The following is a 26,622-nucleotide window of genomic DNA, read 5'->3' on the forward strand; positions in this document are numbered from 1 at the left end:
ACCCCGCCTTTGCCCTTCAGTAGCCGGGATAGGCTCCGGCACCCCCGCGACCCCGAAAGGGACAAAGCGGTCAAGAAGATGGATGGATAGTTTAATTAAAAAGAAAAGAAGACCAGTGTTGTCGTAAAACAGATTTAACTAATCACCCTGAATGATAATATGTCTGATCTTAAGCAAATAGAAAAAGACCCTTCTGACTTACATGGCCATAGCCTAAAAAATCCTACTAACAAAGTACACCCAGCATAGAACTCCTCTTAGTAGACATTCAAATACAGTTTAACAAGAAGACAGTGGAGTTCTAGTAGAAGTGCAGTAAGACAGTAGTGTCATAATAGTAGTGCAGTAAGATAGTAGAGTCATAGTAGAAGTCCATCAAAACAGTGGAGTCATAGTAGCACTGCACTAAGACAATAGAATCTTAGTAGTAGAAGAGCTCTAATACAGGATTGTCATAGTAGAAGTGCAGTAAGACAATAGAATCTTAGTAGTAGAAGGCCACTTAGACAGTAGAGTTTTAGTTGCAGAAGTGCAATAAGATAGCAGAGTCTTAATAGTAGGAGGGCACTAAGACAGTAGAGTCGTAGTAGTAACAGTACAGTCAAAGTAGGAGGGCACTAAGACAGTAGAGTCATAGTAGTAACAGTAGAGTCAAAGTAGGAGGGCACTAAGACAGTAGAGTGGTAGAAGAAGTGCACTAAGAAAGAATCACAGTAAAAGTGCACTAAAACAGTAAAGTCGTAGTAGAAGTGCGTTACGAAAGTAAGAGAGAGTTGTAGTAGAAATGCACCAAAACAGTAGAATGGTTGTAAAAGTGCACTGAGACAGTAGAGTCATAGTAGAAGTCCACTTAGACAGAGTCCTAGTAGAAGTGCACTACAACAGTAGAATCGTAGTAGAAGCACACTAGGACAGTCATAGTAAAAGTGCACTAAAACAGTAAAGCTGTATGAGAAGTGCACCAAGACAGAGTCGTTGTAAACGTGCACTAAGGAAGTAGAGTCGTTTTAGAGGTGCACTAAGACAGAGTTATAGTAAAAGTGCACTACAACAGTAAGACAGAGTCCTGGTAGAAGTGCGCAAAGACAGTAGAACCGTAGTAGAAGCGCACTAATACAGTCATAGTAAAAGGGCACTAAGACAGTAGAGTCATTTTAGAGGTGCACTAAGACAGAGTTATAGTAAAAGTGCGCTAAAGTCGTAGTAGAAGTGCGCTACGACAGCAAGACAGAGTTGTAGTAGAAATAGACTAAGACAGTAGAATGGTTGTAGAAGCACTCTAAGACAGTCATTGTAAAAGTGCACTAAGACAGAAGAGTCGTAGTAGACGTCCACTTAGACAGAGTCGTAGTAGAAGTGCACTAAGACAATAGAGTCATAGTAGAAGTAAACTAAGAGAGTCGTAGTAGAAGTACACTAAGAGAGTTGAGTCTTAGTAGCAGTGCCCTAACTGTAGAGGTGTAGTAGAAGTGCACTAAGACAGTAGAGTCATAGTAGAAGTGCACACGGATGTCGGGTACTACTGTGGTACTCAAGAGTTCACCAGTTGGGTTTGAAAATGATGGTAATCTTGAACACCTTTGCTGTATTTTTCGTATCAATCTAAAGTATTAGTGAAGGTTAAAAAAGCTACTTCAAACTGATGCTTTATTCCAACTGCAGTTTGTGATCACATGTTATATCAGCATCTGAATATGGGTCCCATATTGTCTAACCGTGAACTTCAAGCATGGATCCCATGTTGGACAGTTTACGGGTTCTTGGTAGCCCCACCTGTAAATTACTACAAAGAGCGCCCACAGGGGTTTATCGTGGAATTCAGGTGAGGCTAATTGCATGATTATAAGAAGCCATTATACAGATTCATATCTTTTATAGGTCCAATGGTATTTTACCTTATAAGATTCCCATGATGCTAATTTCACACGGGGGCATCATTTTTGTTCATTTGGAGCTCAAGCCCACTTCTACCTCAAGTATCTTGCTAATAATCAATGTGGGGCACATTGACGTATGTTGGTTGGATTCTAATACAACCCTGATACTCCATCACGCTTCAATACTCAACGCTGGATTTTGATTAACCAGTTGAAACAATTTATTTAACCAATAAAGGTTTGTAGATGGTTGCATTGCTAAAAATGATTTTTTCCAAATAATTCGGTTTAGAAATGTTACGCTTCCTATGCAGATGATAGGCCGTTTGCATCTCAACTCTAATAGCTTCAAAAAGCCAACACTATCATTACCCTTCCGCCGCTGTGTTTAAGAGTTCAGATAAATAGGATTGTACAAAGTAGCTAACACAGTTTTTTTCCGATCTAAATGTTTCTTGCTGTTTCATTGGGCACAAACTATTAATTTCTTCTCCATGATCAACTATCATAGTATTGGAACTTCCTGGAGTCCACATCCATAGGTCATCAACATATCAGTGTTCGTGATTGGTCAAAGTTTGACCTTGTTTAAGTTTTAAGGCATGTTCAATGGCCGTGTGTTTTGAACGTAGAGACGAAAACTATCTTAATCTCTGATTGGAGATCAGCATTGCTTGAGAAAGGACTTAGTACTATTTCAAAGTCTTCTAAACATATCTAGACATAATAACCATTTCACAGCTTTTCCACCAATTGGACTTGGGAAAATTCTTGATGTTTCTAGAACTATTTTGTGGTAGAGTCTTCATAATTTTATTCTATTTAGTACACTAGGTAGTTTGTTCTTGGTCTTCTTGTGTCCATTGGCAGACCAGGGGTTGATTTTGAGAGGAACCAAGGCCCACGTATTGGGATGGACCTGAATTTACTTGATGGTCCATTAAGGAGTCAGGGCCGAAAAGTTTCATCAAGCCATGAAACTGTCCATTAACCCATAAATGTATTCGTGAATGAGAGACATTTATGTTAAAAAAAAGACAAATTTTGCTTAAAAAAAACTCTCAAAAACAAGCCTTACAATGAGGTTTAAGGGCAATAAGACTTTAAAACATGGTAGGAGTATGAGTGAATACATTAAGGGTATTCTAATTTAGAAAAAAAGGTAGACAAGAGCCCACTTATGGTGCAAAGCTTCTGCTCTGCTGGATATAGAAACACTGATTAGACATGAGTGGGTACTTTGTCACCACCTCCTTAAGGAGAAGACGCCACTCTAGAATCGGCGTTGAGCACCTGTAACCTTCAGCAGTCGTAGCTTCGTCTCAAAGCCAAATGAGTCCAGTGAGGGCTTTATATCACCTTTAGATAGAGCCTATGCAAAGTTTTATGAATGAGGACCCTCACAGAAGGTAGGCTTTTCCCTTATAGGAAAGGCTTGTTGGGCTTTTGACTTATTGATCAGTTGACCTTTGGGGTTCAAGTTGTATATCTTATGGAGATTTACTACACAACAGGACCGCCCAGTCCTGATCTTTAAGATCTCATTACCCAAGGATTAATGCCCTACTCACTCCTGATTACCTGGATCAGGAGAGGTCTGTTGAAAGCATGAACAGCTGAAAACAAGAGAAGTGATTCCCTCTACTGGGTATGTCTACCCTTAGAGCTACTTATACAGCTGAACAGGGATGTTCATATTGTGTTCTGTGGCCCAATTCCTAAACGGCCCAAAGCACAAACAGATGAAGCACTGCCAATAAAAATTATTTATGTCTTTTTCTGAAACCATCCATGAATAAATAACTCACCAGAACTCAGTGGTACTATGTACCTGTGTTAACAAATGCTCGTGTTCTGCTGAGTTTTGCTGTGCTGCTGTGATTTGCATCCCTCCAGCTGTGAACCATGCATCTACCAGGGAAATTATAATGTATTAGCCTGTATTTCTATGCAAATGTGCAAACACTCAGAGAGCATTTTGCTGAATTCAGCTGTCAAGCGCCCCGTTTTCTTTTTGAGAAACGCCTTAAAGGTAAAATAGTTTTTCAAGAGACTAAGAAAAAGGGACAAGGTGGATTATGGGGCCAGTTTTTGACAAGATTTATTGTAAGCATTGGTCAAAATAAGTGTAGGATGTTTATGATTGTTTGGTTCAGTACAGTTTGAGTTATTAAAAGTATCAACATTTCAAGTCTGAGTAAAAATAGAGAAGAAAGATTTCCAAGCACAAATGCCTGCAAGTTTCCCTTTTAAAAGTACATCCTAAGTAAGTAATAGTCTTTAAATTCAAGTCAAGTCTCAAGTTTTTGGACACAAATCAAAGTACAGTTCAAGGTATTCACCTTTATATTCAAGTCAAGTTACAGGTCTTTAATTTATATCCTAATCAAGTCTTTTTCAATAAATTCCAGTCCAGCCACAAGTTTTTAGCTTTAAGTAAAAGCTCAAGTTTTTTTATTCTTAAATCACAAATCCAAGTCAAGTTTCAGGTCTTCAGTGTTATATCAATGTAGTCTAGAGTCTTTGCTTTGAGTCCAACTCTCAAGTCTTTGGCCACAAATCAAAGTGGACTTTCAGACCTTCGTTTTTAAACGTGAATTGAGTCTCAAATCTTTAATTTAATTCCAAGTTTCAAGTCTTTGGCTTTAAGTCAAGTCCCAAGTCTTTGGTGTTAAGTCAAGTCTCAAGTCTTTACATTAACTGTAAGCCGAATGCCAAGTCTTTAATTCAAATTCAAGACAAGGCTCAGGTCTTTAGTGGTAAATTAACACACAAGTCTTTAGATCGACTCAAAGCAAAATCTCAATTCTTTAGTGCTAAGTCAATTTGCACATAGTTAACTCTAACCCAAATGTCAAGTCTTTAGGTTAACTTGAAGTTAAGTCTCAACTCTTTCTTTCACTTCTAACCCAAGTCTCAAATCTGTGGGTTAACTTGTAGTTAGGTCTCAAATCTTTCTTTTAATTCCAACCCAAGTATGTAGTCTTTAATTTAAATCAAGTCTATATTTTAATTTCAAGATAAGTCTCAAGTCTTAAGCCTCAAGTCAAGTCTGAAGTATTTTATTCAAGTCCAAGTCAAGTTGCAAGTCTATAGTTGAATTAAAATGTCTATTTTTACTTCAAGACAAATTTCAATTCTTTAGGTTAACTTGAATTTAAGTCTTAAGTCTTTCAATTCCAACCCAAGTCTCTAGCCTTCAATTTAAATCAAGTCTATATTTTAATTTCAAGACAAGTCTCAAGTCTTTAGCCTCAAGTCAAGTCTAAAGTATTTTATTCAAGTCCAAGTTAAGTCTCAAGTCTTTAATTTAATTCAAATGTCTATTTTTAGTTCAAGATAAGTCTCAAGTCTTTAACTCAAATCCAAGCAGTCTCAAGTCTTTAAATCAAGAAAAAGTTAGGTTTCAAGTCTTTAATTAAACTCCAATTCAAGTCTTTAATCTTTCTCCAAAGCAAGTCTTAGGTCTTCCAGATGACCCCAAGCCAAGTCTTTCATTTGTCTCTAAGCCAAGTCTAAAGTCTTAAGCTTGAATACAAGTATCAGTTTCAAGTGTTGAAAATCGAAGTCAAGTCTCGAGTCACAAATCCAAGGTAACTCAAATGTCTTCAGCTTTATCTACAACTGAAAGTTAGTTACTTTTCTCCTGCTGGCTTTTACAGAAAGTACAAACAGTTTACTAAAATACAGATAAGTATTAAATAACAATAAATGCTTGAATTATATTCTGAAAAAGGACCAAATGTCTTCCTAGGTAACGTCACAAAAATCAGCATTCTTGGACTTGAGCTGAGCTCTCACAGGATAGCATTGCAGTGTAGAATGTTACCCTCAGAAAAGTCAGGACATCTGCCAATAAATGCTTGTATTTTACAGTAAAACTTACTTTTTTTTCAAAGCACAAAAGAAAGAAAAGTTTCCTTATGATAAGCATTTCTACCAATGTGATTGATGGGTAAAGATCCAAAGTATTGCAATGAAGAAGAAAAGTTAGGAATTAAAGTCAGTGAAGGGAAGCCTCATGGGTAATTGAGTAAATGCTGAGTCTGTTGGAGCTCCACAACTAATTCTCCTCCCGCTTTAAAGTATCTAAGTTTACAGGATCAATGTTTAGATCTTTCACAGGCCGGCGTGGTAAAAAGACTTATTTAGTTGAATTGTGCTGACTGTTACATGCCGTCCCTCATTACAGTGATAAAATAGAGACGCTCTCCTGCACAGCGAGCGCAAGACTTAATTGGCATCAAAGGATTCCACTCCAACGGCTTTTAAAAACAAGCCTTCTGTGGTTGTTGCTGCAGGAGGTGAAAGGCGCTCTTCTCGACGCAGATCTCCATCACTTGATTGAATCTATTGGGACGTGTTCCAATAGAGAGTTTACGGTTGTAATTTAAGGAGAGGCAGGGTCTGCTCTGCCGTCTCAGACCAAGGAAGAGTCACGGGGATCCAAAAGAATAGGAGAGGCTTTCTGATTCGAAATGCCGACTTATTGAGAGCTTTGGGCGGAAATAAAGATGGGATTGAAACAATCCCTTTGCTCCGAGGATGCATACCAGGGCTGCATGTAGGGGTTGACTCTGAATATGTAGCGTTCACCTGGAATGACTCAGAGTCACAAGAACTTCTTCCAAACAAGTGCCCTTGCTGATAGACAGAACATGGCAAAATAAAAAAATCAATTTTCATGAAAAAGTTGCATTACTTTTACAATACATTCTTGATCCACCATACCATAAAGTATAAGTGTCAAAGCCAACGCCCGGGGGCCAGATCTGGCCCTCTCGGTAATTCTATCCGGCCCTCCAGATCATTTTATTTTATTGTTATTAATGGCCTGGTGTTATCTTGCGCTCATTTTTAACTTGTGTAATTTTGACAAAATACATTTTTATGGAGCATAACGTATGTAAAGTTATTCAAGGTTTAAGGTGATTTATTCTGGAATAATATTTCTGCCTTTTTAATAATTATAATTATGTTAAAAAGTTATTGTTTAAAAGTTTTAAAAATATGCTTTCTGCTAATTTGGGGGAACTATTTTGCCATTTACTAAGATTTTTTAGACTATTTTGGAGTTTAGCTAATATCTTAGCTACATGCTAGCTGTTTTGGCTAATTAAGGTTTTTTTAACAAAGTTTTTTTAGGCTATTTTAGAGTTTAGCTAATATCTGAGCTACATGCTAGCTGTTTTGGCTAATTAAGGTTTTTTAAAGAAAAGTTTTTTTATTCTATTTTAGAGTTTAGCTAATATCTTAGCTACATGGTAGCTGTTTTGGCTAATTAAGGCTTTTTAAAAAAGTTTTTTAGGCTATTTTGGGGTTTAGCTAATGTTTCTGCTACATGCTAGGTGTTCTGGGTAATTGAGTTTTTTTTAAAGTTTTTTTAGGCTATTTTGGAGTTTAGCTAATATCTCAGCTACATGCTAGCTGTTTTGGCTAATTAAGTTTTTTTATGCTATTTTGGAGTTTAGCTGATATCTCAGCTACATGATAGCTGTTTTGGCTAGTTGAGGGCTTTTAAAAAAATTAGGCTATTTTGGAGCTTAGGTAATATTTCTGCTACATGCTAGTGGTTTTGGCTTATTAAGGCTTTTTAAAAAAGTTTTTTACGCTATTTTGGGGTTTAGCTAATATCTCAGCTACATGCTAGCTGTTTTGGCTAATTAAGTTTTTTATGCTTTTTTGGAGTTTAGCTAATTTCTCAGCTACATGCTAGCTGTTTTGGCTAGTTGGGGCTTTTTAAAAAAGTTTTTTAGGCTATTTTGTAGCTTAGCTAATATTTCTGCTACATGCTAGCAGTTTTGGCTAATTAAGGCTTTTTTAAAAAGTTTTTTAGGCTATTTTGGGGTTTAGCTAATATCTCAGCTACATGCTAGCTGTTTTGGCTAATTAAGTTTTTTTTATTTAAAAGTTACATCTCACTAGTTCCATAGTAGAAACTTGATTTGTTAGGGATCGGCGGCTAAACTAAATGTTAGCATCTGCAGCAACAAACTCTGCCTTTTTTTCTTAAATATCAATATAGAGTTGGTTGTTATAAAATTTGTGGTAAAAAAAATCATAGTGCTGATGAAAAGTTAAATGTAGGACTATATAAAGATTTTTTTATTTATTTATTTATTTTTTTACCGGGCAAAATGTTACACACACAAAAAAATAAACAAAATAAATTAAAAAAAGCGCATTTTCTGCCCATCTTATAATTAATTTTAAGTAAAAGAATTGTCTAAATATTGAGATTTTCTTACATTGTTTAAAAAATAGGTAAAATAAAAACTTGAGATAAAAGATGACAAAAGAAAACAAAAAAGTGGGCGGAGCTACATAAGATGGTCATGTGACTCAAAAGGAATGCATAACTCCACGCTGTTTCTTTGTCATAAAGAAGTGTCCATCTATATATTTCTTCAAAGATTTAAGATTTTTTTTACATTTTATTTGTTTTTCTTATCTTTTGAACTTTTAAGAGTGTGATGTTTTGATACGATCTCCTTACTTATAAAAAGAGCTCATGATTATAAGATCTTCCCACAGACTTCCTGTCCATTGATATTCTAAATCCTCTGCTCACCGGTTATCACATTGGATTTGGTTGGTGCTCCGAGTCATTCCTAATAATTTGTAGCATTTCATCATCTCCTTGGGATTTTTAAATATGAAATGTGCCCTTGTGGCAGGAACATTACAGTTCAGAGCCTCATCTTATTCTTTTTTTCCTTTCTTAGATTTGTACCACCTATTACACAGGATATGTGAGGCGATTTCTTCATGTATTACCTCAAAACTTTACCAAGGTCTTTCTAGACAAAAGAGGACACTAGTTAAAAGTTAAAAAATTAAACCAAATGAGGTGATGCCATTAAGTAGTAATGAAACTCCTGGGAGAACCTGTTCATGGTTTGCTGAGCAAAAAGGACTTAAAATAAACAGAAATGAGAATGGAAATAAGGTAAAAGTCTAACAGAGCAACTTTTCTGTTGAGCATGCAGGTTGTAAAAGTGAAAGTTGACCTTCGAAATCATACAGCCGTCAAATTACACTTTGATTTTCACATTTCTGTGACAAATCTCTTTGATTCGTGGAGGATGTACCGGCCCAGATCGCTTCTGTCCCTTCAATATTTTACTGTTTTTTTGTGAGGGAAGGAATCTACTTCCATCAGGTTAGCCACCACGTCAATCTCGGCGTGATAAAAGTGCAGTGGGAGAAGCCATCAGAGCGTTTCCTCATCAAAGGAATCATTTCTAGCTGGGATTCGGGAGGGCGGGGGAGGGGCGTCTCAGGTGACGGAGGTGATTAACATGCATTCGGCTCCGTCTTCGACCCTCTTTGGTGTCGGTTCCTCTGAGGTGGGACCGATTGATCCTAAAGCCGACCTTTCATTTCCTGTTTTCAATCCTAAAGAATAAAAGCACTAATGTATTCATCTCATTAAGCCCCGCCCACTTTTCTTTTGAAGCTTTACAGCATTTAGTTCCTGTTTAAACGACTCAATTTAAACAGTGTTAAAATAAGACCTAATTTGGGATATAAAAACGTATATAAAAGAAATGATTTATTTTCCACTCATGATTGAAAATATAAATTTATATATAAAACGTCACTGGAATCACTACACTGTAAAAAGTGAAATGTTGGATCATTTAACAAGAGTTCAGTAATTTGTGCATTTAAAATTATTTGTTATTTCCAGCAAATTATAAAATGAAGTTGAGTAAACTCAATATTTTAATTTGATAAAAATTAATCATTTTAAACAGAACTTTTGTTAAGTGATTCAACGTTTCACTTTTTACAGTGTAGAAACAATCATTCAAAGCTTTATTTTCACATTATTTATTGTCAATAGTTGAAATTGTATCATTTTTTTTTCTTTAGTAGAATTAAAAAAAAAAAAAAAAAGTTTAATCATCTCTAAAAAGCTAAGGTTTTGCTTATCCAGCTATCGCAGGTAAAGTTTCAGTTCAATCTACGCTGTAAAAAATGAAACATTTGCTCAACTAACAGAATTTCAGTAATTTTTTTATATTTAAAGATATTATTTTTTATGAAGTAAAGTTTTTAAGTTGTATACAATGGATTCAAAATTTTAATTTGGTCAAAACTAATAGTTTTAAATGTAACAAATCACAGAACTTTTCTTAATTGATCCAACGTTTCACTTTTTATAGTGTAGAAACAATTTAACGCTTTATTTTCACATTATTTTGTGGACTAACTAAAAACACAAATTAAATAAAAAAATACTAATTTAAATGGCTTGACTTTAATATTTCAAAATAAAAGTTGAGTTATTACCTCTAAAAAAAAAGCTAACACTTAGCTTAGCCATAGGGATTGCGGGTAAAGTTTCAGTCTTAATATAAAAAATTTTCTTAATTAACTTTTTTTTAAATATTCTGATTTTTTTATCTGAAATTATGATCAACTTGTTCTTTTTCGTGACAATTTTCTTCAAACTTTGTGTCTTTCAGAAACAATCTTAGACCACTGCGTTAAATAATTACTTTTAAAACCAACAAATCCTTATTTTTTATCTCGTTTAAAGACTCACTCTGATGAAAACGGTGTTTTGTTTTTTTCTAACATGTTCTTGTGACATTTGTAACATAATGGAGGACATGTCACCATTTCTGTTGCACCGTAATGTTAGGTTGGGGTTGTGAGGGGCTGTAGGTTAGCTGGAGAGAGGGATGGATGATGGGAAGGGGGGGCGGGCTTACTCCATGCCAACAGTTCAAAGGTGAATTTTTAAAGAAAAATATATCCTAGAAAAGACATTTATTTTTTTAAATTTTGTCTTAAAGTCAGATAATCATAATTAAAATAGATCAAAAGTAGGACTTTAACTAAAGGAATATCCCTATAAATAATTTTCTTACGTTTTTATTAAGAAAATATTTACATGACTCCCTTTCCGTGCCTGGCCTGAGTAGGATGGCCCCTCTGCTGGAGGCTTTTTGGGATGCTCCCTTCACCAACACCGGCCTGTCACCCTTTGAGCCTGAGAGCTTCTGACAGGACAAGGTCGGGGCCAGCAATGCGCCGCTCAGACCCACTGCGCTGATTGAAGACACGCAGAAGGGCCTGCAGACGGAGCGGCACACTTCCCCTCCGAGGCAAAGCGTGGCTCATGCTCCTACACGCAGGATCAAATGAGTATTCGGGTGCTTTCAAATGTCACCGCTACCACAGAGCGCCAAAGAGAAGAGTGCACCACGGAAATAGCTCGGTAATGTCATCAAAGGGGGCCGTTCCTCTATTTCCCCTTCAGTAAAGACAGCACAAGGAAATGATTGAAATATGTTTGTAATCCTTTTAGTTTAAGATCAAATGTAAGTGGATTTCTGTCTTATGTGTTTTTCAAAATAAAAGCATTATAGTTTTTAGCTGATTGAACATTTCAAACACATTTTAGGAGATAAACCATAGAACCACAATAGCTGCTCAACTATATTCCACTGTTAAGAGATTAAAATAGATTTTAAGCTTAATTTTCCTTATGTATGTCCTCCAGCATGAGAAAAATAAAACCCCGAACATGTTAAAAATGCAATGTTCATTAAAGTGGGTCTTTAAATACATTCAGTTTGATGTGTTGAATCATGATGAGCCAAAAAATATTTTGTGACCCTATTCTTAGGTTTTCTTCTGCGTAATGAACAAAAACTTGATGTGGCACACTTAAAGCTAGTGTCTTATTTCACAGTATCAGATTTTTTTTTTTTTTTAAGTTTCCCTCTACGCCGATGACATTTTGTGATATTTCTGTAATCTCAGTTGCTTTTACTACCAATTACTAGATTAAATCCAGTAAATATATTTTTAATACATGCTTGGAAGTTGATAAAATTGAATTTTTGTGGGTTTTTTTTCTTGTTCACATGCTTAAAAAAATGATAATTGAACAACTAAAGTGAAGAACATTTTTGAGTTTCCTTATATGCTGATGACATTTTTTTATATTTTTGTAACCCCATTTTCTTTTAAAAATCACTAAATTTATTCAAGTACATTTATCTTTATTTCATTCTTACAAGCTGATAAAATTTAATTTTTCTTCTCCTCTACATACTTAAAAAATGACACTAGCACACTTAAAGCTGGTGTCCTATTCCACAGGTGATGAACTTTGAGTTTCCCTGATCTACCCTGATGACATTTTGTTATATTTGTGTAATCTCAGTTTCTTTTACTACTACTTACAGGATTAATTCAAGTAAATGTGTCTCTTAAACATGCTTGCAAGTTGATAAAACCCTTTTTTTCAAACTGTAACTTAAAAAGTTACACTAGCACAATTAACACTAGTGTCTTTTTTTTCACAAGTAATGAACGTTTTTGAGAGTTTACCTTTACGCTGATGACATTTTTATTTTTATTGTTGTGTAATCTTGTTTCTTTAACTAACAATTACTAGATCCTTTCAATCTACATACTTAAAAAACGACAATTAAAGGTAGTGTCATTTCACAAATGATTCAATTTTTTGAGAGTTTCCCTCCACGTTGATGACATGTTGCTATATTTGTGTAATCTCTGTTTTTTTTTTAATATAACTAATTACTTTAATAAATCAAGTAAATTTATTTTTTAAACATGCTTGCAAGGTGATAAAAAACATTTTACTTGTCTACATACTCCAAAAATGACACTGGCTGGTGTATTTTTTCACTGGTTGTGAAGTTGTTTGAGAGTTTCCCTCTACGCTGATGACATTTTGTTATATTTGTGTAATCTCATTTTCTTGTACTAACAATCCCTAGATTGATTCATCTTTAATTCTTTCTTACAAGTTGATAAAACTGAATTTTTCTTTTCCTCTGTCAGAGGTGGACTCGTTTCGCATCCTGCTCTACTCGCTCATTTTCCTGCTCAGCGTCTTCGGGAACCTGCTGATCATCGTGGTGCTGACGCTGAACAAGCGCATGCGAACCGTCACCAACTCCTTCCTGCTGTCGCTCGCCGTCAGCGACCTGATGATGGCCATCTTCTGCATGCCCTTCACGCTCATCCCCAACATCCTGAAGGACTTCATCTTTGGAGCAACTATGTGCAAGATCGTCACATACTTGATGGGTGAGCCTCCGTTTTGGATCTTCAGAGTATGAACTGCTGTATTATAAAGATCAAAGAGGGCCAAAACACTGAATCTATTCCATTTGTTGAGATGTAATTCTGATTTAATTTTTAGGATTTCCTTTCAAAACCCATTTTATCTGGTTACAATAACCTGTCACAGTAAGTTTCACCAATCTACTGATATAAACTGAACAATAGTTGATAGATACAGCAAAAACTAAATGAAAATCTTTCATGAAATCACACGAGGAAAGTTAATTTATGAATTTTACATTGGTTTGTAAAGTTCTTAAAGTTCTCACGGACAAACATATATATATATGTATATTTGTAGTCATCAAAGAACCAATCCAACATGCTGTTAAAACAGAAATTCTTGATTCATCTAAAAATCTAAAAAATAATCAATTTATCAGCAAATATTTCGTGATAATCCAATATCTACATTCAGCACCATTTAAGCTTATTTCTACATTACAATAGGATCTTTTTCAAACTACATTTTTTTTTATCTGCTCCTGATTCACAACAATTTGATTAAAGAAATACTCATATATTAATATAAATACTAACATATGTCCTTGTTAATCAGAAAAATGCCACAAAAACATGTTAAATACAACAACGTTTTTCATCAGAGTGGGTCTTTAAACACAATTTATTATGATTAACGATTTTATTCAATAAATATTTTCAATCTATAGTGGATAAATCAAGTATTTTGTTCATCCAGGTTGAGGCTGTCTTTTTTTTTTTAACTCCACACACATTGAGTTGACTGTGGGGGAGGGGGGGGGGCAGTTTTTCCTGTTAATTACCAGGTAATTTTCTGCCTGAGACCCAGCCGGTCAATTGGAACGAGCCACGATGAATGACATTCATCTAAAATGGAGATGTGGCCTTTTGTGGCGCTCCAGACTCTTGCTGCAGAGCGTCTCTGTATCTAACAGAGCGCCTTTTGTCGGAGAGAGAGAGAGGCTTTCCTCCGCTCTTCCTTTTCTCCGTCGGAGGGTAAAAAGCTTCACTCTGGAAGCGCTCGAGCAGTCACACATCTTCAGGAGTGTGACTTCGCGATGAGCTGGCTCCCATCAGGCCAGAGTGAAAAGCGCCACGTGAGGCTTGACTCAGACGCCAGAGACGCAGCGCTCCGCACTTCGGTTGAAGGGACGGACTGAGCGGCGAGAGCGCCAATCCTATCACCGCCTGAGAAATGGCATGGAGTATCTGTGAGGACAGGCCAGGCGAAGCTCCTTTTCAATTACGGGGCTCTCTGATCTGTGATACGATGGCCACAAGCTGCCTGGACTTTTTTGGACAGCTTTTATGAAGTTGGCCTTGTTGGACAGAAAATAAGTATAGAAGGAATTTCTAAAGCCGAACACCAGACTAGGATAGTAATTCAGCCAAATATACAGCCTCAGTCCGGCCGCTTTAGTCTGTTTTTACAAAAAATGCATCATTTTCTGACATTAGTAGTGCTGGGAAATAAGGAGAAATTGTATATCATGATATACATGATTGTATATCACAATAACAATAAATATCATGATATACCACAATGAAGTATATTTTCAGTTATTTATTGAATAAAATATCCCAGCTTATTTTTCTGAATACTTTAAGTTACAGATAGCTGAATGGTCACAAGTGCAGTAAAATAAAACAAATGAGAACAGATGTGGATGATATACAGAAATCAATCAAAAATCAGGTATTTTAACTGAATTAGTAAAAAAATACTTTTTAGACAAAAAACTTTTTGTAAGAACACACCAGTTTCAAGTTTTGGCATCTTTTGGGATTTTTCAGCTGCCTTACTTTTCTAATCGTCTGCTTTTGGCTAAATGTAGATGTTTAGCTAATGTCGCAAACTAATCCAAAATGGCTTCTGTAAGCACTCAGGAGATAATAGTGCTGCAATTATCAAAACTGATTTGCTACTTTATTATAAGTAAAACCAAAACATTCAGTTTCTGAATAAATATCCAGATAACTCCTTTGTTTTCATTTGATGTTAACCGCTAAGCGCACTAAAGAGAAGCTAGCATGGAGCTTAAGTTTCCCTCCGATGAAAATCATGTTTTTTGAGTTTTTTGACATGTATATGAGGCATTTTTCTTATCAAATCATTTGCATTTCTGAGTATTTCTCCTTTTAAATCGCCGTCAATTCAAAACTCTGTTTGAATCAATGAGCCTTGCTAATGTCACGAGAGCGCTGGAAAAACTTCACCAGTGCGTACGGTGGCTCATTTGGCTGCAGCTGTGGATTATAAATCCACTGAGCTCCTCACTTCCTAGTCCGAGCTGACATCTAGATTCCAGTTTGAAACGATACTGCTGTAGCAGCGGCGATGATTTACGCTAGTGAGACATAGAGCTACCATAAACAGACGGGGGGCGGGTTCTCAGCTCCAAAAGCCACGCCCACCCAGAGAATATTTTCCAAACGGAAGCGTTAGATCAACATAAAAAATGGCTTTTAGGTTGTTTCATTTTGGTTAAAAACTTCATAATCATAATTAAAACACTACTGAGAACATTTTTTTAATTAAAAAAAATTGTCATGGGGGACTTTAAGCTACATTTTACGAGTTAAAATATTAAAACGAAGTGTAAAAGTATAAGTAATTGCTTGCTAAAATTCAAATACTGAACTTGAGCTGCACATCAGAGTTTTTGCTTCTTCATGTTGTTGAGACGTGCTGCCACCAGACCGCCACTCCCGACGCTCAAATCACACCGCAGGACTTTTGACCACATCTGTATTGACTTAACATTGAAACTAGACGTCCTTGCTGCACAAATCACATATGTAGAACAAAGAAAATAGGAATCTTATCTCAGATTTAGTTACAAACTTGTGTAACATTTTCACAATTTAAAGTTAGCATAATTCCAGGTTAGCCGTTTTTATCCTAAGTTTGTGTTGCTAAAAAGTTAAACATAAAGCCGACATAAAGCCCTTGTATGTTTGTAGCCATCTTGGGAATAAAAATGGCTGATGGTGCACCACTGGTGAGGAAATAAAAGAATAAAGGTTATATTTTTTTTAATTGAAGAAGTCTTAAAAAAAACAGGAAGTGGAATCCCTCACAGAGACATAAATCTTCATCTCCCAACATTATGGTTGAATCTTTGGGTCCTGCAGTGTATCAGCTCAGCAAATAGCCGTTTCCCGTCACCTTTCATCAGTGGGTCTTTTCTATCGACTGAGACTAAATCAATAACTGGGGTCAGCAGGAGTATCATCTATTGATTTTACAGGGAAAAAAATCCTTAAATTCATCCGCCCTTTGCTGATTTTTCAGTTAACAACCACATTAGTCCCCATCTATCCTTATCCTGCCGCTTCTACCAGCATCAAAGCTCAATCAACCAGGTAAATGTTGAAGTGCTTCCTTGATTGGTTAACAGGTGATTAAATCAATTTGACAATATTCCATGTGTTCTTTTATTCCGTGCACGCTTTGGTCATTGTGTATCCGTTTGTTTATGCCTTTGTTTGTACCTTCTGGATCGGTCTGAAGGAGACGTTTGCATAATACAACAGTTTATGCACTAACGGCAGAAAGTTTGTGACGCCTCTTGCTGAGAAAAAAAAATTAACTTCATTTTATGGCCTTTGGTCTAATTCAGAGTTACATTCAACCGAGCCTCATCCAGGGATCTAATTGCCAAAATGCAAATCTTTTCCCACAGATTGAAGTGCATTGAGACTCTAAACCTCAGAGCTAAACTTGAGTTTCATAGCAAAACAAATGGAATTGGACTTTTTTTGTGGGGGAGTTACTGGTGCATTTGGGTTTAGTTAGAACGCTGTTAATTAAGTCAGAGACACCATGGCCAGAAGTACAACAGAATCTTCTCCACTCAAAGCTTGGCCTCACAGCAGCGTAGAGCATCAAAGAGTGAGGGCTTTGATCAGCACATCAGCTAGAAACTCAGCCAGAACGGCCTTGGAAAAGCAGAAGCCAGGAACATGCAAAGAATGGAGAAATGTCTCAGCTGTTTAAAATACAAATAGAAAAAGGGAGCAGTGTGCAGTGCTAATGTTTAAGTCTTTACGAAACAGATTCCTAATCAGTCATTTCAACTGAATAAGCTGGAATAAGCTAACAAAATAAGCTTCAGTTTCAAACACAACATCACCTGGATGAATGAGAAGCTTCACCAACTTTATTTGTGGAGCCAAGGCCAGCGACAGCTAAATAACACGCTATTCGAATCATCACAACTCTTTTACCATCTACGCAGCTAAAATATTTCTGGCACAGAGAAAAGCAACTTCGCACTGTCGTGTAAAGATTTACATTTTTAAAGTGCTAGTAACACTTTATGTAAGGTTACGTAAAGGGTTACTAGCACTCATTTTAGCAATCACTCATGTAATGATACTAGCACTCATGTAGCGTTACAAACTTTAGGAAAACTGTTACTAACACTCATGTAACATTGCTAACTTTACAATAACTGTCACTAACATTAATGTATTGTGTTTCTAAGACTTATGAAAAGTTACTGACTTTACAAAGTGTTACTTATGCTCATGTAAAATTACTAGCTTTACAAAAACTGTTACTAACACTCATGTATCGTTACTAAAACTATAAAAACTATTCCTAACACTCATTTAATGTTACTAACTTTATGAAACATGTTACTAACACTCATGTAATGTTACTAACTTTACGAAACATGTGACTAGCACTCATGTAATGTTACTAACGTTACGAAAACTGTTACTAACATGACTGTATCTTGTCTCTAATACTTATGCAAAATTACTAACTTTACAAAGTTTTACTAACACTCATGTAATGTTACTAACTTTACAAAAAATGTTACTAGCACTCATGTAACGTTACTAACTTTACGAAACATGTTACTAACACTCATGTAACGTTACTAACTTTACGAAACATGTTACTAACACTCATGTAACGTTACCAACTTTACGAAAACTGTTACTAAAATGACTGTATCGTGTCTCTAATACTTATGCAAAATTACTAACTTTACAAAGTTTTACTAACACTCATGTAATGTTACTAACTTTACGAAACATGTTACTAACACTCATGTAACGTTACTAACTTTACGAAACATGTTACTAACACTCATGTAACGTTATTAACTTTACGAAACATGTTACTAACACTCATGTAACTTTACTAACTTTACGAAACATGTTACTAACACTCATGTATTGTTACTAACTTTACGAAACATGTTACTAGCACTCATGTAATGTTACTAACTTTACGAAAACTGTTACTAACATGACTGTATTGTGTCTCTAATACTTATGCAAAATTACTAACTTTACAAAGTTTTACTAACACTCATGTAGTATTGCAAACATTTCGAAAACTATTACTAACACTCACGTAATGTTACTGACTTTGCAAAACATGTTACTAACACTTATGCATCATTACTAACATGAAAACTATTACTAACACTCATAATGTTACTAACTTTCTGAAAGATGTAACTAACACTCATGGTTTAGTACTAACTTTACAAAGTATTTCTGATGCTTGAAAAGTTAACGAGTTAAGATACTATACTGATGTGCATCAAATCGTTCCTACACTATATAACCTGCTGAGGAATTTTATTACATGGAGGTACAGACAGCTGTGTTTTCACTTGTCCTCAGCAGTGCAACTTGTAAACATTCCTAAAGTTTTCAGTTTTACACTCCATTAGTCCTATTTGTAACAAACCCTTTTGATATTTTCTATGTAAAATATTTAAATAAAACCATTATATTTGGAAAAAAAGGGCAAAATCAGCAACTAGGTGATGTGATACAGTTTAGCTAACCACAATTAACACAAAAAATGTCTAAACTCTCATATGAGGTCTTGACATTTTACAAAGTAAAATAAAATTCTTTCTACTACTGAGTTAAGTGAAAAGGCTACCTTGTTTAGAGCTCAATTTGGCTAATACTGCCCCCTAAAATGATCTAAAGTTGTTGAAACTGTATCGTTTACCTAGAGGTTTAGTCCGTTTCAGGCAGTGCCGTATCATGTAAAAGCAAACCGAACCAAATCTAGTTTAGAAATTGAGCAGCAGTACCTCCCATTCTAGCCAAGTCAATAAAAACTTTTGGTCTTTAGTACAATTCTTATAAATCCCCAATTTAGTATATTTTGTCATTCCTTTTGTTTAAACAGATGTGTTTGTTCAAGAGCGTTCTCTTTTCCAGAAACTATAGTATAATTCCCGTTTTCAGGCGTTGCTGTCCAGTTTAGAGATGACAGCAACATACTAACCCTGTCAGCTAGCCTCTCTGCTATCATAACTTACTGCCTTGTTTGTTGTGCGATGTGGTCATTTGCCTGTGAAGCCAACTGTGCGAGTGTGAAGAGTAGAATAAACAGAGTCTGGTGCGGTCAAAGGATTTCCTGGACCTCACAACTACAAATCTGCATAGTTGTTACCAAGGAAACCCATGCCATTGTAATGCAACTTGAGGTCCTGTATTACCTTTATGCCTTTAGTATAGCATCGTCTGTTGAGTTTTCCCTGTTTATTCTCACTTTAAGTTCAAGCTTAAGAGATCACGGTCTTAAAGCATCCATAACATCGACCGGGATCGTTCTCTATAAAATTACAAAACCAAATACGTCTTTTAAATGTCACATCATGTGGAGAGTGCCAGTGCTAATTCAATGAACTGCAGGAGCTGTTTTTGTTGGTGTTTGAAACAAAATCTAATTAGAGATTTTAAAAAACGTCTTGTTGTTTTGAAAGAACTAAGTAGTGAAGCTGGAGAGTCTTTATCAGCCTTCATGAAGATGAAGTGTCCTCTTTGGAGAAGCTATTTTCCTCCATTCTAAACTATGGTTAATATACTATATATTTGCTGAGTTTGAACCTTAAATTTCTTCTACAGATGAGCATAAAGGAAATCTGGACACTGACAGGGACATCCAGCTGTATTAGCTTATACCGTTTAAGGGTAGTATGTGACTATATGATGAGTAGGAATGCTACGGTACATATTTGCATATTAGCTGTACATATTTGCAAATCAATGAACAATTGGACTCCAGATATTGTCAAAGTACAGTTATGGTGTTACATTTATGCCCAAAGTCAAGTCAAAGTCTCACAAATGTGTGTGCAGAACAGGTCTCTGTGACATAAAGCTGACTTGTAGAAGTATAAACACTCTGCACTGTTTATTTTACATGTGTAGTTCGTAGGTCCCAGTTCCAAAAATCTAATTCCATGACCCGTTGTTAGGACCCCGTTAACCGCCACCTGAACCACATTGCAGGGGCCCCTGGGAAAGTGATTCAAGTCATCACTCTGGGCAGGACTCACGAGCCCCAACTAAAGGCTCCTGTGACTCCAACTAGATCTTAATATTTTCTTCACATAAGGGGGTTCTGAACCACTTTTTGTCTGACTCGTCACCAAGGACCTCAATGCCACAAGAGACCCTACCAGGGGGCGTTATCCCCAGACAACTTAGCTCCATGGACTATGTTGAGATGGGTCAGTTGAGGTGGCTCGGGTGTCTGGTCTAGGTGTCTAGATACGTCTCTGGGGAGGTGTAACGGGCATGCTTCACCGGACGTAGACCACAGAGATGACCCGGGAGATTATGTCTCTTGGTTGGCCTGGGACAGTCTGGAGAATCGCTACTCCTGTGCCCAGATCCCAGATGAGCGAAAGAGAACGAACAGATGAATACTTTTACGTTGTTTGATAATTACAGGATGGAAAGTCAATGCTTCCTCTGCCTGATGTCATAAATTTGACCCCATACACAATTCAGTCACAATTGCAATTGCAATCTAATATTTTGCTGTGTAACTAGGACCAATGTCCTATCCCAGCCAGCAAGGCCAAATGGGCCCCAAAGGGGTTTGCCTGCAGTTTTCGTGGTGACCCCACACTGGCTCCACTGCCCAGGGACCAACAGCCTGGGCGGCGACCCTGCTAGCTCAGCCGGACCCTGAGCAGCAGAGCTCCCTATGCTGTCCACCGGGTGACTGACCCACTGAGTGCCCACTTAAGCCAATGTGGGCTAACACAGGGACAACCCCATCCGGGGTCGACATTTTCTGCCCACTTTTAAACCATTTGGGGCCCACTCAGCCTTGCTAGCTGGGATGCAGTAAATTTAAAAATCTTTTCGCTTTACTAGTATTATTTTATGTATCTGACTGTATATAGTATAGAACTGGACAGAGTGAGTATGACGTCATCCAACCAAAATGAAGCCAATTAAGCCGCCATTTTTCCTCGATACAGAAGTCAGCACATTGGAGCCAGAGGACAGTGATTTGTCCGAGTCAGTGTGAGTCAAAGCAACCAATCAGAAGTGAGTTTGTAGGAAGTCCACACCGCTTCCCCTGAAAGCGAACTCGGAAAAATCTGTCAAAAAATGTTCAAGGTGGGGCCAATGGGCAAGCTTTTACGGAGGCATCTCATTGGACAGTTTATAACTTGAATAACTAGCATTAGAAAATATGTCATAAAAAAAAGAATATTGAAGAAAAAAAATTAATGACTGAGCAACAACTGTTGAATTCTCAATAGAAGTCTATGGGATTTTAGCTTCTTGGAGCCAGTGGGTGCTTCCTGTTTGGAACGTAATGGGGGGAGGGGTCAGTCCAGTTCTCTATATACAGTCTTTGCTCTGCAAGCATCTCTTCTTTTCTGTTATTGTTGGGTGGAAAACATATATAAAAAAGTGTATACCGCCACCTAGTGTATGGGAGGTGAAGCTGCAGCATCCACACTCAAGCTCAATATTTTATTTTATGTTATTTTTATATGAATAAAATAATTCTATATAAATAAAGATTGGTTTAGATTGGCAAGGGTTTGTGTGGTTTTAGACTAATTCTTGTACAAATATATATACTTGTTTGTACATTTTAAATTGCAGCAAACAACATCCATCACCTTTAAGAATAGCAGCTTGCATTTTAAAAAAAAATTAACATTTTTGACAAAAACAAACAAATGTTGTGGTTTTAAATTAGAGAATCCCTTTTGACCCTTTTTATAAGACAACACACAGGTCTTACTTAGCCTTTTTGAGAAATCAGTAAGTTCGCATTTATTTTTATTTTAAATATGTCTAACAAAATGTAAGCGAAAAAAGCTTTTCAGATTTTGCTTTTTCTTGGAAGATAACTGCAATGCTGTGGATGATTCATCTCATCTGTTAAGGTTTCATTTTTTTTTCTTCAACTCAGCTGATGCGGAACGGTGGACACTTCTGTGTTTATGGAAATGTCAAGAGGCAACCAGCCCTCTATTTCTTCCTGTGCTTGCCAAGATTATTTTGTTTCTTTTTTTCCACCGTGATGCATTCAAATGTATAAACCAGAGGTGCAGCTGGGCAAGGACCCCCCTCCCCCCTAGCATCAACAACAGAAATCCCCACGGCGCACCGTTTGGCGTTCCTCCCCGCCAGGGCTCGGTACTTGACAGAGACTCGTGGGTGTGAGAGACTTCTTCGTCTGCGAGACTCCTCTGGTGCCCTGTTGAGATCTGTATGTGTCGACTGCGCCGCCCACCCTCCTTCTGCTGAGGCAGAGCTGGACCTGGCGGCGCGCGCTGACCAGTTGTGCGCAGTCGTCAGCAGTCAGTCAATCAGTCAGTCACGGCTGTTTAGTGGAACTAATCTGAACGCCTCTGTGCAGTTTGGAGCTCATATGGAGGAAAGAAAATTGATAATTCCACAGAATCCTTATTATCCGTCCTACGACCATAAAAGGATTTGTTATAGAAAATGATTTAGGAGGACCCAACTGTAGCAGACTGATAAGAATGTACATTTTTTAGATTTAAATCCATTAAAATGAATGAGAAATGAATGAGCATGAATTCTTGAAATAAACAGGACTGCAAAACCTCATTGTTTTGTTTGACACCTAATCTATAGATATTTGTCTTTATTTTGTTGTAAAAAATTAATTTAAAACCCATTAGTGGTAAGATTAAAGTGGAAAGTCTTAACTTAAAATTTAGCAACAGAATAAAACTTCCGAAGTCAACAATCTGACCTTTAGGCTTCAACATGAAGACATACAAGATACTGACTTTAATAAATGCGTAAAACGACCAGGTTTACAAAAAAAGGTTTTCATTAAAAAAAAAAAAAAAATTGCCTATATGCTACTTATATGGTTATTGCTTCAGTTGGCCACCAGGTGTCTCCACTATAGTAAATGTAAGATGCGAAGTTTTGAATCTTTTCAATTTAGATGCTTTTTCTTAAACAAAAAAGAAGAAAAGTTTTTTCTTTGTTTTTTTGTCCTTCTTTTACTATTAATCAACGGATAGAGCTGTTTTTATTGTTTTTCGTCTTTTTCCGTCGTCTTTAGCTACGTTCACATTTCCCTGAAAAGTGAAAAATGAGTCTATGTAAAGATGAGTAAAAGCACAATTCTGGCTTCCACGTTCAAAACTCTTGCGTTCATATGTAGTAGGGCTGCACCATTTTGAAAGAAAAATTAGCGATGTGTGTTATTAGTGATCAACATTGCGATGACAATATGACTTACGGTACTTCACCATGTAGCAAAATAATACATAATAATACATAATTTCCATTTCACTGCATCAGTTTTATTTAAATAACTTCAACAGAATTTAAGGGTTTGGATTAGGGCATTAAGTCCGCCAGATCATTTAATCCGGTCTAGTAATGTAGAAAAAAAGATATAAGGATATTAAAAAAAAAAATAAAAATTCTAGCCCATTCCTGTGGCGAGTTATGGTTCTTTAAAGAAATGGAAGCAATGTGCATTTTCGCCACTAGGGGGAGCAAAAGAAAAGGAAAAACCAGCATAACAAGGGATCTAGAAATAAAGTAAAATGATAAATGTTGCTGTCAACAAGATAATAACAATAATACCTCCAAATTATAATAGTAAGTGATCTATACTTTGAGGAGAGTAGCTAACATTACGATACATGTATTGCACAGGCTAGATATTGCGATGAGGATAAATTTGCGATGTATTGTGGAGGGCTAACGTGTAGCAACGCAAGTTTCTATGATCCTTTTCGTGCTCTACGTACAAAATTTGCAGCTATTAAACGCCCAGCAAAAGTTAAACCAGGTCAAACTTTGATCAATCGGAAACTCAGGATTTGATAGCTAGGTACGGGTAGCGTCCTTTTTAATTCACAAAAGTGCCAACGTTTGAAAATTGATCACGGACGGAATTATACGTTACAAAGTCTTTCATTTATCAGAATAGAGCTGTGAAAGAAAACAGCTAGAGCAGGATTTGCACTGCATCCCTTCCACCTATAGGTGGCAAACCTGAGCTAACAAACTGTAAAATTGGAAGAAGAAGTCCCTCCCTGCTTTTCCAGTGTGAACACTACAAGCAGATTGAAGAACGCCTGGCCTGTATGTAACTTAAGATTGAAATTCTCCTAAACTTGACCAATTAAGTGTTGGATCCAATACACTTTGAATAAAAAAAATTAACATTTTAAATGTTAAATTGATCCAGTCCAAATGGATGTTTTGACTCCCCCGTGACTCATTAGCCACACATGTCACGCCCCAACGCCAATGACACAATTAATGACTTCTAAAATGAGCGATGTGCCTGGAAAGTGGAATTCTTCCTCTTGAGTTTAAGCTTTTTTGTTTCCTTTGTCCCTGGACCCACTTCTTCTTCTTCTTCTCAGCGGTGCACACGCCACGGCCTGTAAATCCCCGCACAAAGTCAATGAATCTGCAGCTTTTCCTGATAGCCTCAGTGTGACAGCGACCCGGGCGAGTTCACGCCAGGGCAGCGGCAGTCCGAAAAAATAAATGACTCTTCTCTCAAAGAAAGGGTCTGAAGCATCTATTCACCAGTCCTCTTTGTTCTTAAGGCTTAAGACGAAATGCAGTTTTTTTTTTTTATCTTATTACATTTTCTTTCCTTTTTTCAGTTTTAGACTTGAGCTTGAAAGACAGACCTGCAGCAAACCAGTTTCGACAGATTTACACGTTTCCTGGAAAACCGAACGCACTCGTCGTAGCAGAATGAGAGCAGTAATGACTTCCTCTCGTGAGTGATAATAAAAAATCCGGGCTCCAGGCAGGACGTGTTCTTCCGTCGTTAAAGGACGGGGAATCGGGATTAATGTTTAAACAGGGAAATGCCTGTTTCGAGTTTCTCACAGACTGGGAATGTGCAGATATTTTAACGTTCCACCCGGACTCTCCGTCCAAACACCGGCGGAGTTTGCTCCTCCTCTGCAGAACATACATATTCATACATGCAAATCTGAGCTTGGCCTTTGACGCCTCTAAAGACATCAGCTCCTGTTGGGCCCTTTCACATCCTTTCTTTAGTCGTCAACTGTGTGGAAACAGATCAGCTACAGGCCATTAATTTATATTAATATTGGCTCATTGCCTGTCTTTCCTTTGTTTTGTTTGTTTTGTTTTACTGTCGCTGCCCTCACAGTCGGTCTAATTTAGCTGCTGTTGCCAGTTACAAATAATCCAACTGAGCTGCGAAGACTATTTCAAGCATATACCGTAGGTGCAAATAACAGACCAATAATTTCTTTAATTTACAGTATTTGACATTGAAAGAGGTAAAAATGTTAAGAAATATACCAAAATGGGTAAATAAAAGGGGGTAACAGACCTACTACGTCCTGAAACACATTTCCTTCAAATGCTACTTTGTAAAGTTTTGACCAGAGACAACAAAAATTGTCATTAATGCTACAATATAAAAATGTTTGGAATCAGCCTTTTGTATATTAAGATAAATATGATAAAAGGTAAAGCATTTTTACCGAATTAAAAAAAAAAAAAAAAAAAAAAGGTAAAAAAAAGTTTGTACTTAAAAAAAAAAGTCTACTTCCTACCTCATTTTGACTTTCTAGATAAAAAACAAGGACATTCTCCAACCTAATTAAAGTGGATTTTGGGCCGTACTGTAGGTCACAAAGATAAACAGCTATTGAAACTTCATTATGAGTCCCTATTGTGTCACAGATAAGCTACAGAACAAAATCTCTCAGAAACATGACATGAATAATATGTTGTGCTTTCACACAGAAAATTAGTTTTAAGAGAAAGTTCTCACTGAAGAATAAATGTCATTTTACTTTATTGTACTTTTTTATTAATTCTCCTAAAAAAAACAGTCTGTAAGTTAATGAAACTGGTTCAAACTGAGATTTAAATCAACATATTACTATGAATTGATGATATAAAATGGCTAACAGACGTTTTCTTCTTGCAGGGGTTTCTGTTAGCATCTCCACCTTCAGCCTGGTGGCCATCGCCATCGAGCGCTACAGCGCCATCTGTAACCCACTGCAATCCCGCGCGTGGCAGACCCGCTCCCACGCCTACCGTGTCATCGCCGCCACCTGGGTCGTATCACTGCTGATCATGGTGCCGTATCCCGTCTTCAGCGTCCTCAAGTCTTTCCCAAAGATCAACGGCACCATGGGACACATGTGCCGCCTGGACTGGCCCAGTCAGCAGGCGGAGCAGACCTGGTAAGTGAAGAGGAGAGAAGGTGATACTAATATACAGTATATAATATATATATATGTATATATATATATATATATATATATATATATATAATACATTTATATATATATATATATCATATATATAATAAATATATATGATGTATATATAC

General features: G+C 36.7%; 1 protein-coding gene and 1 long non-coding RNA gene across 2 annotated transcripts in view; one reads left to right on the forward strand and one right to left on the reverse strand.

Annotated features, from left to right (window-relative positions):
• Nucleotides 1-26,622, forward strand: part of si:dkey-1h24.2 (cholecystokinin receptor) — a 72,335-nt gene that overhangs the window by 13,815 nt on the left and 31,898 nt on the right. Inside the window, exons 2-3 of the mRNA XM_024294448.2 lie at nucleotides 12,708-12,956; nucleotides 26,212-26,473. Coding sequence (XP_024150216.1) covers nucleotides 12,708-12,956; nucleotides 26,212-26,473 — 511 coding nt within the window. The remainder of the gene's footprint in view (nucleotides 1-12,707; nucleotides 12,957-26,211; nucleotides 26,474-26,622) is intronic.
• The window catches only part of LOC118599743, an 85,204-nt gene continuing 83,480 nt past the window's right edge, over nucleotides 24,899-26,622 (reverse strand). Inside the window, exon 2 of the long non-coding RNA XR_004949229.1 lies at nucleotides 24,899-26,470. This is a non-coding gene — a long non-coding RNA (uncharacterized LOC118599743). The remainder of the gene's footprint in view (nucleotides 26,471-26,622) is intronic.

Source organism: Oryzias melastigma, linkage group LG2 (genome assembly GCF_002922805.2).
Source record: "Oryzias melastigma strain HK-1 linkage group LG2, ASM292280v2, whole genome shotgun sequence".
In the NCBI taxonomy this organism is placed as follows: Eukaryota; Metazoa; Chordata; class Actinopteri; order Beloniformes; family Adrianichthyidae; genus Oryzias; species Oryzias melastigma.